This window comes from Astatotilapia calliptera, chromosome 4 (genome assembly GCF_964374335.1).
Source record: "Astatotilapia calliptera chromosome 4, fAstCal68.1, whole genome shotgun sequence".
Lineage (NCBI taxonomy): Eukaryota > Metazoa > Chordata > Actinopteri > Cichliformes > Cichlidae > Astatotilapia > Astatotilapia calliptera.
The window spans coordinates 23,529,255-23,544,127 of record NC_137425.1 but is presented as its reverse complement, the minus strand read 5'-3'; the positions used below and the strand labels follow the sequence as shown (position 1 = coordinate 23,544,127).

Sequence of the window (14,873 nt, the reverse complement as noted above, 5' to 3'; positions counted from 1 at the left end):
AATGTAGCAAGCATGCACGCACGCACGCACGCAACACACACACACAGTCATGCACGGACAAACACATGAAGTCAAAGAAAGGGGAAAGTTACTAAAATACACAGAGTAGCACTGTTCATCAGTAACACACTGATACATCATGTGTCTACACAGAGCTCATAACTAATAAGATAAACACAGACACGCACACAACACAGTCCTTAGGGAGTGAAGCTGATTTCCTTGAGATGGCATCCCATGTGACTCGCATTCCTCAGATTGTTGTCATGTGACAAACTTAAAGATCTCCTTTTATGGACGTCAGTCTTAACAAGAGGGTGTGGCCTCACTAATGCACACCCAGGTCACACGGAAAACGCACTCTGGCACTGAAACTGATGAAGAATGCACTCAAAATGTACTCTAAAATACCTCACGCTCCAACCCAAACACAAACAAACCCTGCAGAGACGGAAGAAAGTGGTGCGGGAGTTGTGAAATCAGACTGGCAGCACTGTCATCCTCTCTGTCACAGTCACTTTGCAGGTATTACCAGACTCCAACCGCCCCAGAGTTTCAGGCCAACTGCTTCATTGCGTGACACCTGGATCATAATAGTGTACCCATTGTAACTGAAAAAACGTTTAACTTTATGTAACAGATGAAAACAATAATTAAGCCCATTTTATTTATTGATCATTAATCCCGCTATAAATCAGCCAATGAAATTAAATTACACGAAAGGCGCCCTGTTATGTTGCTTTTCAGCTCATTTATTTAACAAGGGAGTGATTTGGAGTTTTGTTTTTGTTATTTAAGCCTGTAAAGAAGTCAAGAACTCATTCATTTCTTTGGACTCTGTAAGGGTAGCTTTGCATGAGTCGCTATTCAAATTGATCCTCATTTAAAGCAGGCCCTCATCTGTCTGAAATAAGCCCCTCTCTTCCCAGAACCTTTAAAGCTAACTGTCTTCTGACTGGCTGCCCCTCGTAAAACAGAAGATTTGAACAGCAGGTGGGTGGGGCTGCTGTGCCCACATCTGTAATATCACACAGAGCTTTAGAAGAAATAACTGTGTAAAACTGAGCATTTCAAACACTGTGAGGCCTCAGCTTTTGGGCTCATAGGGTTTGTTTTTTTTACATACACCTACCTAGTAGGTAACGTTTTCAAACACGAGTCCCCTCACAAGCTTAAAAAAATCTGAAATTTAACAAAGGCTACTCACTAGAGCTCAAGTTTCAAAACTTCCTGGAGGCTGCCAAAGCTCATAGGTTGACTTGGCTGCCATAGTCCTGGGAGTGGGGGTGGGTAAGTGCAGATTTTGAGTTTATCTTTATAAATCCAGACTGGATTACCACAGTGGTGGCAGGAGACTATTCAGACTTTATAAATAAAACTGCAGCCTCCATCTTACATCCCTCAGTCTGCACAGGAACCTACACGCTTGCCTTCCCCCCTTCCCCCTGTAATCTCTGCTGGATGTTCAGATGTGGACAGAAGAAATGGAGACCTCTCCTTTGATGCCTCCCGCCGGCGCGTTATGTCATGCTTCACTCGTGTAAATCTTTGTTGCCATGTGTTGCTGCCCAGTTCCAACTGGACTCTGCACTTGTAAAGTAAAGCTAATATGCTGCACTAAGCTGAAAAAACGCTGGCGTGAGTGATTAAGAGGCTTCCGGGTACACATTTCAAGCACAGGTACTGCGGGTGGTACCCATGGATGACCGGCTTTCCCTGACATGTGCTCGTCAGGGGAAAGGGATGCTAAGACAGAAGGCAGGAGAAGCGGAGGAAAACGGAAGATGAAAAGAGAGATGATTGATGGGAATCGTTATGTCAGATGAAGAGGAGGAGATGATTGTGTCATAAATTAAAGGGATTAGAAACTGAAAAGAGAATCTGGAGAAAAAGGGATTAAAGAAAAGGTGTGGCAAATTTCTTATGAATCCTCCATAAGCCACACGTTCTGCTGCCGGCCTCTGAGAGCCGTCTCTCCACTTCCTCCTTACCCCACTTCCTGCCTCTGCTGCAGGCCTATGCCCTTATATGGCAACTGCGGGCAGCCAATCAGCACTGAACAGGCAGCTCATTCAAACTGCCAGTGTGAGAGAAGAGAAGGGTGGGAACTGCAAACAGAAATGAACAGAAATCGCCCTGTGCAAAAACAATATACTCCACCGGCACACACGCATAAGCCTCCCCCGCCGGTTTAAAACAAAAGCGAGGTGTCACAATACGACGACAAAGCCCAGCGACACATGTAAACTTTACTCAGCAGCAAATTCAGGGGCCACTGGGTGCATGCTGCAGCGCTGCACTGAACTTGTTTTTTGGTGGCAAATGGGAAAGGGTGGGCTTGGTTACTATGCAGAGGAGAGGAGATAGATTTCCAGAGCTGAAAAGAGGGTGTGGACCAAGATATGACTCGGCACGATGCCACAATTCCCCCGGACGCTTTATTTTGAGGGAATGGTCAGCAACTGACTTTTGATTTAGGAGGAGACACAGAGGGGGAAGTAAATGACAGAGAATGAAACAGAGGAGAACATGTAAAGGGAATTGGGAAATGCAGAAATAAGAGGACAGGCTGTCATGTTATGTAAGGAGTGTGCAAACAGCCGATCACCAAGGACTGCAGACCAAAGAGCATGCATGGGCGTGAGTAGGTGGCTGACCTCTCTCGCCATGCTTTAGTGGGGGCAGCAATGAAGTAAGGTAGATCAGGAAGTGGGAGCGTGGCCGCAGCCTGTAAGAAGCTCATAATTCCCACACAAGCCAATCAGAGGGCTGGTAAGTGGTGAAACGAGCCAATGTGAGAGGAGGCTCCCTCCTACTAGACAGAGACAGATGGTAGAGGAGACATAAGCCTCCCTGGGTCCACCACCGTGCAGGGGGTGACTAAGGATTGTGTGTGTGTGTGTGTGTGTGTGTGTGTGTGTGTGTGTGTGTGTGTGTGTGTGTGTGTGTGTGTGTGTGTGTGTGTGTGTGTGTGTGTGTGTGTGCATGAGTAGGAGATAGAATTAGATACAGAGATAGATAAAGCTGTCAGTCTTCTGAGCTTGTGCAGCAGTAATGCATATATCCTGCAAATGAGCTTTTACATCTAAAAGTGTGCAAGCCTGCATGCATTTCTACACTTTTGTGTAAAAAAAACTGCACCTCTAGCGTAACAAATGCTTGAGGTCATCTACATGTGCCGCTTTTGCGTTGACATTTCTCCATTCATGGTTGAGACTGCTTTGTCATCAGTTTACCTGAGTAACATATAGCACCCTTAAAAGGCACCTCGGCCTAAAATTTGGGCCAATGAGGGCCCAGAGCTACAGGAGGAAGTGAGGTGGGTGCACAGGAAGAGGCAGAGAGGAAAGAGAGAGAGAAAGAAAAACACTGTACCTTATTATAACTGTTTAACCGTTATAGAGAGACTCTGTTTGTTTACCAAAAAAAGTGTGAAAAGTGGTCATAATCACATGACTTTCAAAAACCAGGGTGGCACTCTTGCAGTGGCCTGCAATCTACACACATAAATCACATTCGCTGAAGAGTCCAACACACAGGAAGTGCCAAACAGGCAAATCAACAGCAATGTACATTCATTTGAACTACCAGCCTCACTGCTGGGGATGAACTCATCTGAGGATCACAAAATGCCAGGAATCACAAAAGACAATTAAGAGTTTCATCCATTATTTATATATATGTTATATGCATTAGGATAAATGACATAAGATACCATCAGGGTGGCAGCGTGGGGCGTGGTCAGTACATTATTTGTGTGTCTATAGCTAGTGCATTTAAGAAGTCGTGAGGTGGGGGGGTGGGGAGGGACGGCGTTAAGAATCCATTTAGGCCATAAATGGGAAGCTAATCCAATTGAAGCACGAACTGGCCAGCTGGCAGGCACAACACACACACACACACACACACAGCTGGTAACTGGCCCGTGCCTTGGAGTCAGACTGTCACCACGGTGACCTGCGGATCAATGACGCTGCAGACGACCAATCCATTGGCTGCATCGCAAAGAGGAGGGAGGCAGAGTGGAAGGGAGCGAGGCTAGGGAAGAACGGTGAATAGGGCTTCCCTCTCTGAAACTATGACCAGTCACAGATGGCAAACAATCGGTCAGCAAGTCACTTTTAATCAGGCTGCAAAGACAAGAGGGAAACAAACGGGTGTGTGTGTGTGTGTTTGACAGGGGAAAAGGAGAGAAATGTCTGCTCAGCAAAATGGGCGGATAGATGACTCTAAAAAAAAGAAAGAAACACCAGAAGTTTACTTGGATAGACGAGACCTCACTGATGTTTGTGAAATATAAGACCAGAGCCAGTGTTGTGCTAAAAAGTGATTTCCAATGTTTCTGTGTGTGTTTTGTGTGTGTACTGTCTTTGCTTATTTTGGTAAAAAGACTGAAGTCAACTGGATTTATCAGTGAGTTGTACGGACATGTATAACTCAAGAAAGAGCAGTTTTGGAAGTATCTTTATAAGTTTGCATAATCGTACCTACACAGTAACCAATTCAGTCCCTTTTGGCTACTAAAAATATCTTTATACAACTGTGATGTTATATTTGTTGTAATTTCTGCTGCGCTCTTGGCCTGACCTCTATTAAAAAAAAGAACACGTTAATGTAGGTGAGATGTCTTAGCCAGATAAATAAAGGCTATGTAAAAGTCAATTTGTCAAAAAACAGACTGCAGCTTCTGCCTTGCAGGAATGTTGTTTGTGGCTCAGAATAACTTGATGGCATTCATAAGAGATACAGTAGGTTTGACATATGTTTCACAGGTTATATACCAACAAGTCATTTGCAACATTTTGAATAAGGGCAATAATATTTTGGCACAACGCAGCCGGCCAGTTAGCTTAGCTTAGCAGGAAAAGTGCAGACTGGAAAACATCCAGCTTGTCTTTGTATTTATAAAAACATCCTTTCAGCTCAGTTCTGAGCAGCTGGCAGTTGGGGAAATAGCCCGTGTGTGGACAGGATATAGTGTAGGGATTCAGGACAGATCACCATGGAAAACAGCAACTAGTTATTGTCCCCTGAAGCTAAACTCAGCTGTAGAGGTGCTGTTGTTGTTCCTTTTCTCCTGCAGAGAGCCCCAGTTGCGGTTTCCCTTATTTCTCATATTCGTGCTCACTTGTTGCTGGAGTCAGTCTCCAGAAACCGAAAGTGTACTCAAAGTATTTGTTTAAACTACTTTGCCATTAATCTAAAGGAGAAAATCCCCGGATAGCTGCATTCACCTTAAGCTTGTAACCGGGAAGCTAATCTGGCCTCCTGTTTTCCTGCTGCTCTGTCACACAAAACACTCGCAGGGAACCAAGAATGAAACTCCTGCGGGCGACAAACAGGATGCATTTCCAAGATGACATCAAGACGCCTCTCGACATCTTCTTCTGCTTCCATTTTCATCTTAGCTTCAACCAAGATCCCATTTGATGGTTTTATCGCTTTTATCGCTCGCTCTTGCCATCACTGCTTCCCATCCCTCATCTGACATCAGCATTGAGCTTTCAGCCTCTGGCAAAGCTAATTGCAACTAATGTTTTTTGTATTGAGCTGCAGTCTTGTAACAGTAAGACTCAAGGCAGCTGATGTGTAACTGTGTATGATTCTTGTCCAGCCTCTAAACCGGCTTTAGTCATCAACAAATAAAGGCCTTTTGTGGTTCCTCTAACCTTCCTACACAGACCAATAAAAAAAGAAAGAAAAAAGCCTTGATTTCAGCCTCAGTGCCACGTCCACAAACATGGCGTGGACTGTCTTATTTCTCTTGATGATGAAGGGGACAGAAAGAGGAAGAAGAGACACATGAGTGTAGACACAGAGCCAAAACAGGTTACAGCGCGAGCGAGTTAGCCAATAATGGCCTTGCCGAGTTGAGAGCAAAGGGAAACTTGTGGCGTCTTTACTCATAAGAGGAACAGGAAGCCACGGTGGGACGGGTTTAGCAACTCAGGGAGTGGCATCGCTCTGTGTTGTCGCTCCCGGCCGACTGGTTGCTTACCTTATTTGAAGAGCAAAACCTGAGGTGCTGACGTCACAGCAGGGTTTTTTTCAAATCACTGACCAGTAAGTGTACACAGACACACGTGACTGGCGTGCACTTTGCAAGGTTGTGTGTGTTTTCATGCAAAAGAGCACTGTTTGTTTCTCACTAGTCACACAGACACAGTGTCAGATCTATGTAAAGGTCGGCGGTGAGCTCTAAATTACTCAGACACATAAAAGCAGAGTCAGCAAAGATAGTACGAGGTCATGGTTAGCTCCCGTCCCTTAAAGAACACATAAACACAAATGCTGCTGCGGTCACTGGGTTACTGATTGACTCGTCACGTGGCCGGGGTAATACCTGGCTTCAGCCAAAAAAACAGCCAACGAGATCACCTGTTGGCGTGCTTACATAATACACACGGATCTGCCATAACTTAAAAATCACCTGCCTGATGTCGTGCGAGTCCTCCTTGTGTCATCAAAACAGCTCGGACTTGGCGTGTAGACGGGACCTCGCACGGGGCTGCTGGCAGCAGATTCATTGGGTCATGTGGCGGATCCACACTGTAAAGAAAAGATGGACCTTTTCAGGCGTAGTTCCATGTCTAATGGCTAACCCTCCCTGACTCTTCACTCGCTTCTCACATTAAAGTGTCACTTAGCTTGACAAGTGGTCTATTTAGAAAACCAGTGATCACAGTAATAGTTATTATACACAACACCTCAAGTGACTGTGTGTAAACTCCCGTCTGGGGGGGGGAAAAATCCCCGGAAAAATTCATTAGGTGGCTTTATAGCAGTAAGGATCTTGGCAGCAAGGGCCCAGGGTCAAAGCTTGTTTTTGGCTGGCACACTGGGTGTAAGCACAAACACGCACTTACACAACATACACACACATGCTGGTATGATACACGAGAGGAGGTGGAGGAGGAGGAGGCTTTCCAGGACAGCATTCCAAGCACTTGGCGAGTACACATTTCCCACTGAAGAGTGTTGACAACATAGCACTTAACCAGAGACCTCTCACTTCCAACCAGAGAGCTGTACGCAAACATACATAAATACATGCTTGCCCAAGCTGACTGACAACCTGAGCTCCGCTTTGATTCTTTATACAGGAGTGAGCGAAGAAGCTCCGACGCCGTTGTCGCAGCTACGATAGTGGATGTCATATTAAATGGCCACAGATTCAAATATTGAGCCAAAAGCTCAAGCCTAGCACTTTTTTATCCTTTTGGTCCTGCATGATGTCACAGAACTGATATCAAGTGTACATGGCATGACCCAATATGGCCGTCAGGTACACACAAGCCACGCCCATACCTTCTGTTTGTGATGGCAACCAATCAGAAAAAAAGTTGGCTTTAAAGACGAGAATGCATTGAGTGCCCTCACTGAGGTCCAGCCTCACATCAGTAGTGATTATTCTGAACTGTAAATGATGGAAAGCTTCTTTTTAGTAGAGTTCAAACCTAAACAAAAAAACAATAGATCCTCCTTTAAATGCTTTTGCCCTGAATCAAAGTAGGAGCTGGAGCTGTGGGTTGGAACAATGACTCACCTATGCACGAATATGCGTTGCATAGACACACACTGTGAATTCAAAATCCCACAGGCACTCCCTGAGGCCGGATTAAACATTTCCCAGCCAATCCCTGTTTACGCCATTACAGAGACACAACCCTCTGGTTTCTGTTCAAACCTCCATTAACAGGGTTCATGCTTTTGCTTTGTTTTTTATTGTTTTATTCATTAGAAATACAATTTTAATACTGATAAAACAAACATGAATAAAACTTTAAGCGTTCAAGGTGAGAGTTAAGACCTGTAAATTAGCAAGTGTAGCCAGAAGACAAACACTCTTCCCTGCATGTGCAAGCCCTCTAACTGCATCTGCATGAGTCTGTGCACAAACCAACACTTGATTTGATCGCTTTTAACAAATTTGCACATCACCAAGTATTAAAGTTCAGCCGGAAGAAGGGTTAAAATGTGCAGGTCTCACCCGCGCCGTTTCACACTACAGGAAGCTGTAATTCATTTAAAAGAGGCTTATAAGGGTCCATTTAAATGGCCATTTAAAGTCAACATGACAAAGAACAGAGGGCAGGAACAACGAGATACACAAGAGTTGATGCAACTGAGAGAGGAAAGGGAAGTGGTGTGGGGGGGGAAGAGAAGGAGCTGCTGTGAGTGTGGCTTTAAATGGTACTGAGGCCACCTCGCCATTTTTATAACCTGCATGCTTGTGCAATGAATGAATGAATGAATGAATGGAGGGATGGCTGGATTGGTGTGCAGGCTGTTTTAATTTAATGAGAGATAGATGAGAAAGGAATGGGGGACCACAGAGGAAGAGTGGGGTTAAAGTAAAACCTTCAAACCTTCACACTGTGGTATGATTAAATGTTAAACCTTTATACAGCAGTGAATCGTTGATGGAAAGTTGCCTGCCTGCAGGCCTAAGGTCAACCCCGCAGCATAAGTCTGTGACAGGGGTTAGATTGGGCCCATTGCTCAGGGAGTGAGCAAGGCCGAAAATCACACGTTTTAAAGTGTACTCACACAAGAACAGGAAGTGGAAATGGGCGCAGTGTGTGTGCCTGTGTGTTTTATCTGAAACTGGTAAATAAAACCTGGGTTTTTTAAATTTATTTAAATAAAGGTCAATCAAAGGGGATCTACTGAGTGATTAAGCTAGAGGCATGGGAGTGTTGGCCATCGGTCTGATAGAGCAGGGAGTTTTAATACTTCCTGCTTCATAGTAATCAGCAGGAATCACACCCATAATAACCAAGTGGAGCATAAAAATCTGAGACAAGCATGAGATTCCCCCCTCCATTATCCCCTGAAATGACACACCTTTATTATGCTATTGTATCTCAAACAGAGAGGAAGAGGTAGCTATTTACAGGACACCTGACAACCATGAAGGACACATACCTGATATATAAATGAACTTTATAAGAAACAACTAGCATCAGTGGACAAGGGGGTGGCCTTACACACAGCAAGCTGGTCATTCCGCAGCCTGTGGAGGGGCAGCTCCACAGCTCTGTGTTCATTAAGCTTTTGACCTGGTGATGCAGTGGTTGTGACTCCCACTGGGCTCACATCTGCCTTTCAAAGTGGAGGCAACCTCAGCATCACCCCCACCCTACTTCGATGTCTGAAATATCAAATAATGCCAGGTTATTCCAGGCTGAATAACCGGGAGAGAGGGCAGCCTTTTGATAAAAAAAAAAAAAAAAGCCTGAGGCCTCTGCAGCCTTCACAGGGAGGAGTCCTGGGTGCTGAGCTCTGCTAACGTTCATATATGTTTATAACAAACTGCTCTGAGCAGTTGCACCAGGGACATATTTCACTTTTAATAAACAATAAACGTCATTTAACCTGAACATACAGCGGTATATCTACACATTAAGACTTACTAGGTAGACCTCGCCACACCAATCCCTTCCCTTTTATTTTCTCCAATCCTTTGCTATTATCGCCTCCCTCTCTCTCTTTCTCTCTCGAATCGCGAGCGCTCGGTGCACCATAGCGTGCACGCGACGTGCCCAGTGAGTGACGCCGGACCAATCAGGGGGCGCAATTCCGAAAGTTTACCTTTTATGGCTAGAGCCAGGCAAACGACTGGGTATAAAAAACAAGCGCCCACAGCTAACGGATTCACTCTGAGCGCCGTCACACTCACAGCTTGTGCGGGATATCATTTGCCTGAAACCGTTTCCCTTAAAGCGAAAAGCCCCCCACCCAAAGGTAAGGAGACGGAGAAATCCTTATTTATAAATTCTTATTTTAGGATGTTTATCAATTAAACAACGAGCTGATTTGTTTATTTTATGTAAACATGGATGAATTTATTCACCTTAATGCAAACTGTCGTCGGGGACCACGCGGTTCTTTGTCTTCCCGTACAAGAATTGTATTGATTGTTAAACAGCAGTATCTGTATCTTGTGTTTGGCTTTTCTTTTTAAAAAAAAAACAAAACAAAACGAGGAACTGTTATGATTGCAGACAAGTTCATTAGCGCTGCTGCTGCGATTCACAGGTGCTTTTGGATGGAGCCGGCTTCTAGTAAATGGCATCCTATGAGTTAATGGTTGCGCTAAAACCGGTGTTTGTTACCGTGTAGTCGTACACGTTTTTTGCAGGATTGTGGCGACGCCTGGCATTTGATCCCAGGCAGGGTACTTTGAAGAGGGTTTCCGAGTTGAGACTGTCTGGATCCCGGCTGCTCCCTTTGTGCGCCCGATGCGGCGGGGTGTGACCTACTTTAGCATATTAGCCTAGCCACATCATGCTAGCACGCCCTTCAGATTTGCAGCAGTTGCAGTTTTAAGTCTCTCTCGTTTATCCTGGATACTCCCACACACGCTTTTAAAAGCTGAATTTCTTTTTTATTTAACCTGATCTGGTGTCAGTTTAAGGCTTGCGGTAAAAAGATAAAAGGCCTAGCTTATCTTTCTTTTAAAGGTGATAAACTGATTAATAGCTCAAGTGAATGAATAGGTCCCGATCAGTTTAGTTTTCTTAGCTGTGACAAGAAAGAAATGAGGAAATTGCCAATCAATCGCCTGATCTTCCACTCCGAGAAAAGGCGTGGCTTTCAGGAAATGGATCACCAGTCAAGCGCTTGTGACCATTCATGAGTCTGCATAAGTTCATTATGCAACTTCTCTTCTCATAAACTAGCTTCAGTATTAAGTAATTGCAGACTTGATCTTTTTTTCTTTATACCTGCAGCCTTTAAGTGTCTCGTGCTGTGCAATGAATGACTGTGCTGCTGCATGACGCAGTGATATTCACTCAAAGGACTTAGAAGGTTCATAAAAGCGAGCGTGATTAAGCAACAGTGGGAGGGCGCTGGTTGTAACGATAGTAAAATGAAGGGAGTGGTCTGTCGGCTCTTTAATGTGGACTGTTCCCTTTTCTCTTTTTTGCCGTGCGTTGCCGCTCTGGCGTCGCGCCACGCGCCGGTAGCCGCAAAGCTGCTCAAAACCGAACCATGTCCTTATATGGTAACAACAGAACGCAGCGCCACTTCCTTTTGTCTGGCTCACTCGGAATGTGGGGCACGAGCTCCTCCTAGCGGCAGAGCTCGTGAACTTCCGCTAGTTAACAGGAAGTGGAAGCGAAATGGCCGCAGACTTGAGTGTTAATCCTTTTTTCATTTATCTTCAACAGTTCAGCCATGGAAGATGAAATCGCCGCACTGGTTGTTGACAACGGATCCGGTATGTGCAAGGCCGGATTCGCCGGAGACGACGCTCCTCGTGCTGTCTTCCCCTCCATCGTCGGTCGCCCCAGGCATCAGGTTAGCGACTGCGCATGTCTACTTTTAATGCCACCTTAAATTGTGACTTGTGTCGCAAATCAAGCCTATATCAAGAAAATTGTTCAATTTAATGACAGTAAATATTATGTTTGTAGTTCAGCTATCACTTGGCAAACACTTCTCTAATTTCTCTAAATTGTGTAACTTTTGACTTTTTAACTAAAACTGATTTCCCTGTTCAGGGTGTGATGGTGGGTATGGGTCAGAAAGACAGCTACGTTGGTGATGAGGCCCAGAGCAAGAGAGGTATCCTGACCCTGAAGTACCCCATCGAGCACGGTATTGTGACCAACTGGGATGACATGGAGAAGATCTGGCATCACACCTTCTACAACGAGCTGAGAGTTGCCCCTGAGGAGCACCCCGTCCTGCTCACAGAGGCTCCCCTGAACCCCAAAGCCAACAGGGAGAAGATGACCCAGGTACACACTTTTTCCAGACCTCTGTTTATCTCCTCCCCAGTTTCCTTCTGTTCCATTCTCATTTGCTCCTTCCTTCCCCTCCCTCCTCTCCTCCAGGAACTCTCTTCTCTAAGATGATCTATCATCAACAGGTCTCTTGACTGTGTGCCTTACCTGCACTTGTGTCTATTTAGGAGCGCAGTAGCTCTGCACTTTATTAGACATTGACTTACTTGCACAAGTGTGAAGGAATGTTTACTTTCTGCACTTTTATTCGACTAACTTCAGTCAGCCTCACTCTAAAGCATGTAGTGAGTGCAGTGGTCACAAAAGCTAGACTTGTCTTTTTAAATTTGTAAAGCTAAAATGTGTTCTCCCTCTCCTTGCAGATCATGTTCGAGACCTTCAACACCCCCGCCATGTACGTTGCCATCCAGGCCGTGCTGTCCCTGTACGCCTCTGGTCGTACCACTGGTATCGTCATGGACTCCGGTGATGGTGTGACCCACACAGTGCCCATCTACGAGGGTTATGCCCTGCCCCACGCCATCCTGCGTCTGGACCTGGCTGGCCGTGACCTCACAGACTACCTCATGAAGATCCTGACAGAGCGTGGCTACTCCTTCACCACCACAGCTGAGAGGGAAATCGTGCGTGACATCAAGGAGAAGCTGTGCTACGTCGCCCTGGACTTCGAGCAGGAGATGGGCACCGCTGCCTCCTCCTCCTCCCTGGAGAAGAGTTACGAGCTGCCTGACGGACAGGTCATCACCATTGGCAATGAGAGGTTCCGTTGCCCCGAGGCCCTCTTCCAGCCTTCCTTCCTGGGTATGTTTCCAACAGAAATCCACCGCTTATTAAATCCTCACATGCAACCTGGGCCCTTATAGTGTCCTGCAGTTCCACTTGCTAACTGGTGTCTTGTATCTTCTCAGGTATGGAATCCTGCGGAATCCATGAAACCACCTACAACAGCATCATGAAGTGCGACGTCGACATCCGTAAGGACCTGTACGCCAACACCGTGCTGTCTGGAGGTACCACCATGTACCCCGGCATCGCTGACAGGATGCAGAAGGAGATCACAGCCCTGGCCCCATCCACCATGAAGATCAAGGTGAGCTGACTTGCCTTCTAGTGGCATTCATAAGGGTTCAGTTAATGCGCTTTTTAAAAATTATTAAGCATCCCAATGACACTCTGCCTCATTGTCCTGCAGATCATCGCCCCACCTGAGCGTAAATACTCCGTCTGGATCGGAGGCTCCATCCTGGCCTCCCTGTCCACCTTCCAGCAGATGTGGATCAGCAAGCAGGAGTACGATGAGTCCGGCCCCTCCATCGTCCACCGCAAATGCTTCTAAACAGACTGTTCCTTCTCCCCTTCCCCAACCAAACGCCCAACAACTTCAGCTCTGTGCAAAACAACCACACACCACACATTTCTCATACACAACTCAGGCGCAGAGAATAGATGACCAACTCATTGGCATGGCTTCAGTTATTTTTGGCGCTTGACTCAGGATTTAAAAAAAACTGGAACGATGAAGGAGACAGTAATGTTTTTGGCTAGGTTTTAAAAAAGACACCCCAGGGTTCTGCAGTCTCATCTGGGGCTTAAAAAAAATGTACATTTTGTTTTTCTTTAGGTCATTCCAAATGTTTGTTAACTGCATTGTTCAGACACATGATTCCAAATGTTAACTTGCATTGTTCAGATACGTATTTGCCTCTGTGAAGGCTGCCCAGTGGTTGGCGCATACTTAACATGGTTGTAGTATCGCTTGTATGTAAGTTATGTCTGGGTTTTTTGTACTTTCAGCCTTAAACGAAAATCTTGGTCCTGTTTAATTTTTGTTTTTGTTATGCAAACCCTCATCCTGACCTCACTTCTTCTCCCCCCATGTTGGAGGTTTCATCCCTGGGGTGGTGGGGCAAGGGGGTGTCTCGGAATGATGGGGTAAACATGGGGTGCCAGACCGGTGGGGCCAACCTGTACACTGACTAAACAATCCCAATAAAGTGCACATGTGTTCCGAAGTGATGTCTGACTTTTGTGTTTTTTATGACTTTAACATTTCTACAGCTTAGTCGTCTTTTAGTAATGCTGAAATTATTACAGTGAGTGTTAAAGTAGACTTAAAATGCCAGTTATACAGCAGTAAAAACCAGACCAATGCTTTATTCATGGAGCAAAGTCATGCTAGTGTGCAGCTCTATTATAGCTCATTTGCTCATAGTTTTTGGTCTTTGAGCTGGTATCTGTAAAAGCTTAAAGCTAAAATGGCAAACAAACTGAATGTAGATCTACATTTTGATACACTTAAAGGCAAAGCTGAAACATCCTGTCTTAAACGCAAGCAGTTTCCAGCGCTCTCTGTGCTCAGCCCTTGGGCCTTTTCGAGCTGTTACAGCAGTGATGTATTTTCTTGCCAGAGCTAAAACTAGAAATTTAATCACCAATGGGTTCAATTAACTCCCTTTTAAACAAGCTGTGCTTGCAAGTGTAGGATAACTTCATAACTGCTATAATAGCAATGCACCTCTAAGCAGCTTTTGCTGGTCTGCATTTTTATGAAGTAGTGCTCCTGTTAAAGCCAAGTTGCTAGATGGCAGATAAATCAATTACCACTTACCATTTATTGTGAGTGATTCATTAACATGAAGCTTTAAAGTGCCATAAGTGCTATTTGTATATATTAGGTTAGAGGGTGGGTGCACCGTGGCTTCTCCCATTAAAAGCGCCTTTCCAGTAATTCCCTTCCATTTGACTGTTGCTGAGAACCGGCGAAGCCTCGATCTCATTTAATGTTAGAAGATTCTGAAAATACTGCCCGAGTTAAACTTAATGCACAGTACATGCAGACTGTAACAGGATGCTTTTGCGTCTCGGAGTATGTTTAAATGCATCAGTATCTCTGCTTTTTGGTGCTTCAGGGGTTTACGCTTACCTGTTTTTGTTTTTAGTATTACGTGAGCTCACTGTGTGTAAAGTAACGTGACTAAAGTTCAGTCAGTCTCTAAATGTCACATGAAAGGGTCTTTTCGCTGCCCTTGTGTGTTTCTTAATGACTTCACTTCTTTCCTCATGATGAGCTGTTTATTGGCTATAAAAAGCTTTGACAGTAATCTTTTTGTTTTTAGA

General features: G+C 45.1%; 1 protein-coding gene across 1 annotated transcript; it reads left to right on the top strand.

Annotated features, from left to right (window-relative positions):
* Positions 1–9,576: 9,576 nt before the first annotated feature.
* On the top strand, positions 9,577–13,768 carry actb2 (actin, beta 2). The gene is made up of 6 exons (XM_026165516.2): positions 9,577–9,747; positions 11,178–11,307; positions 11,511–11,750; positions 12,119–12,557; positions 12,665–12,846; positions 12,949–13,768. Exons 2-6 carry the CDS (start codon positions 11,185–11,187, stop codon positions 13,090–13,092), a joined length of 1,128 nt encoding a protein of 375 aa, XP_026021301.1. The 5' UTR covers positions 9,577–9,747; positions 11,178–11,184; the 3' UTR covers positions 13,093–13,768.
* The last annotated feature ends 1,105 nt before the right edge of the window (positions 13,769–14,873 follow it).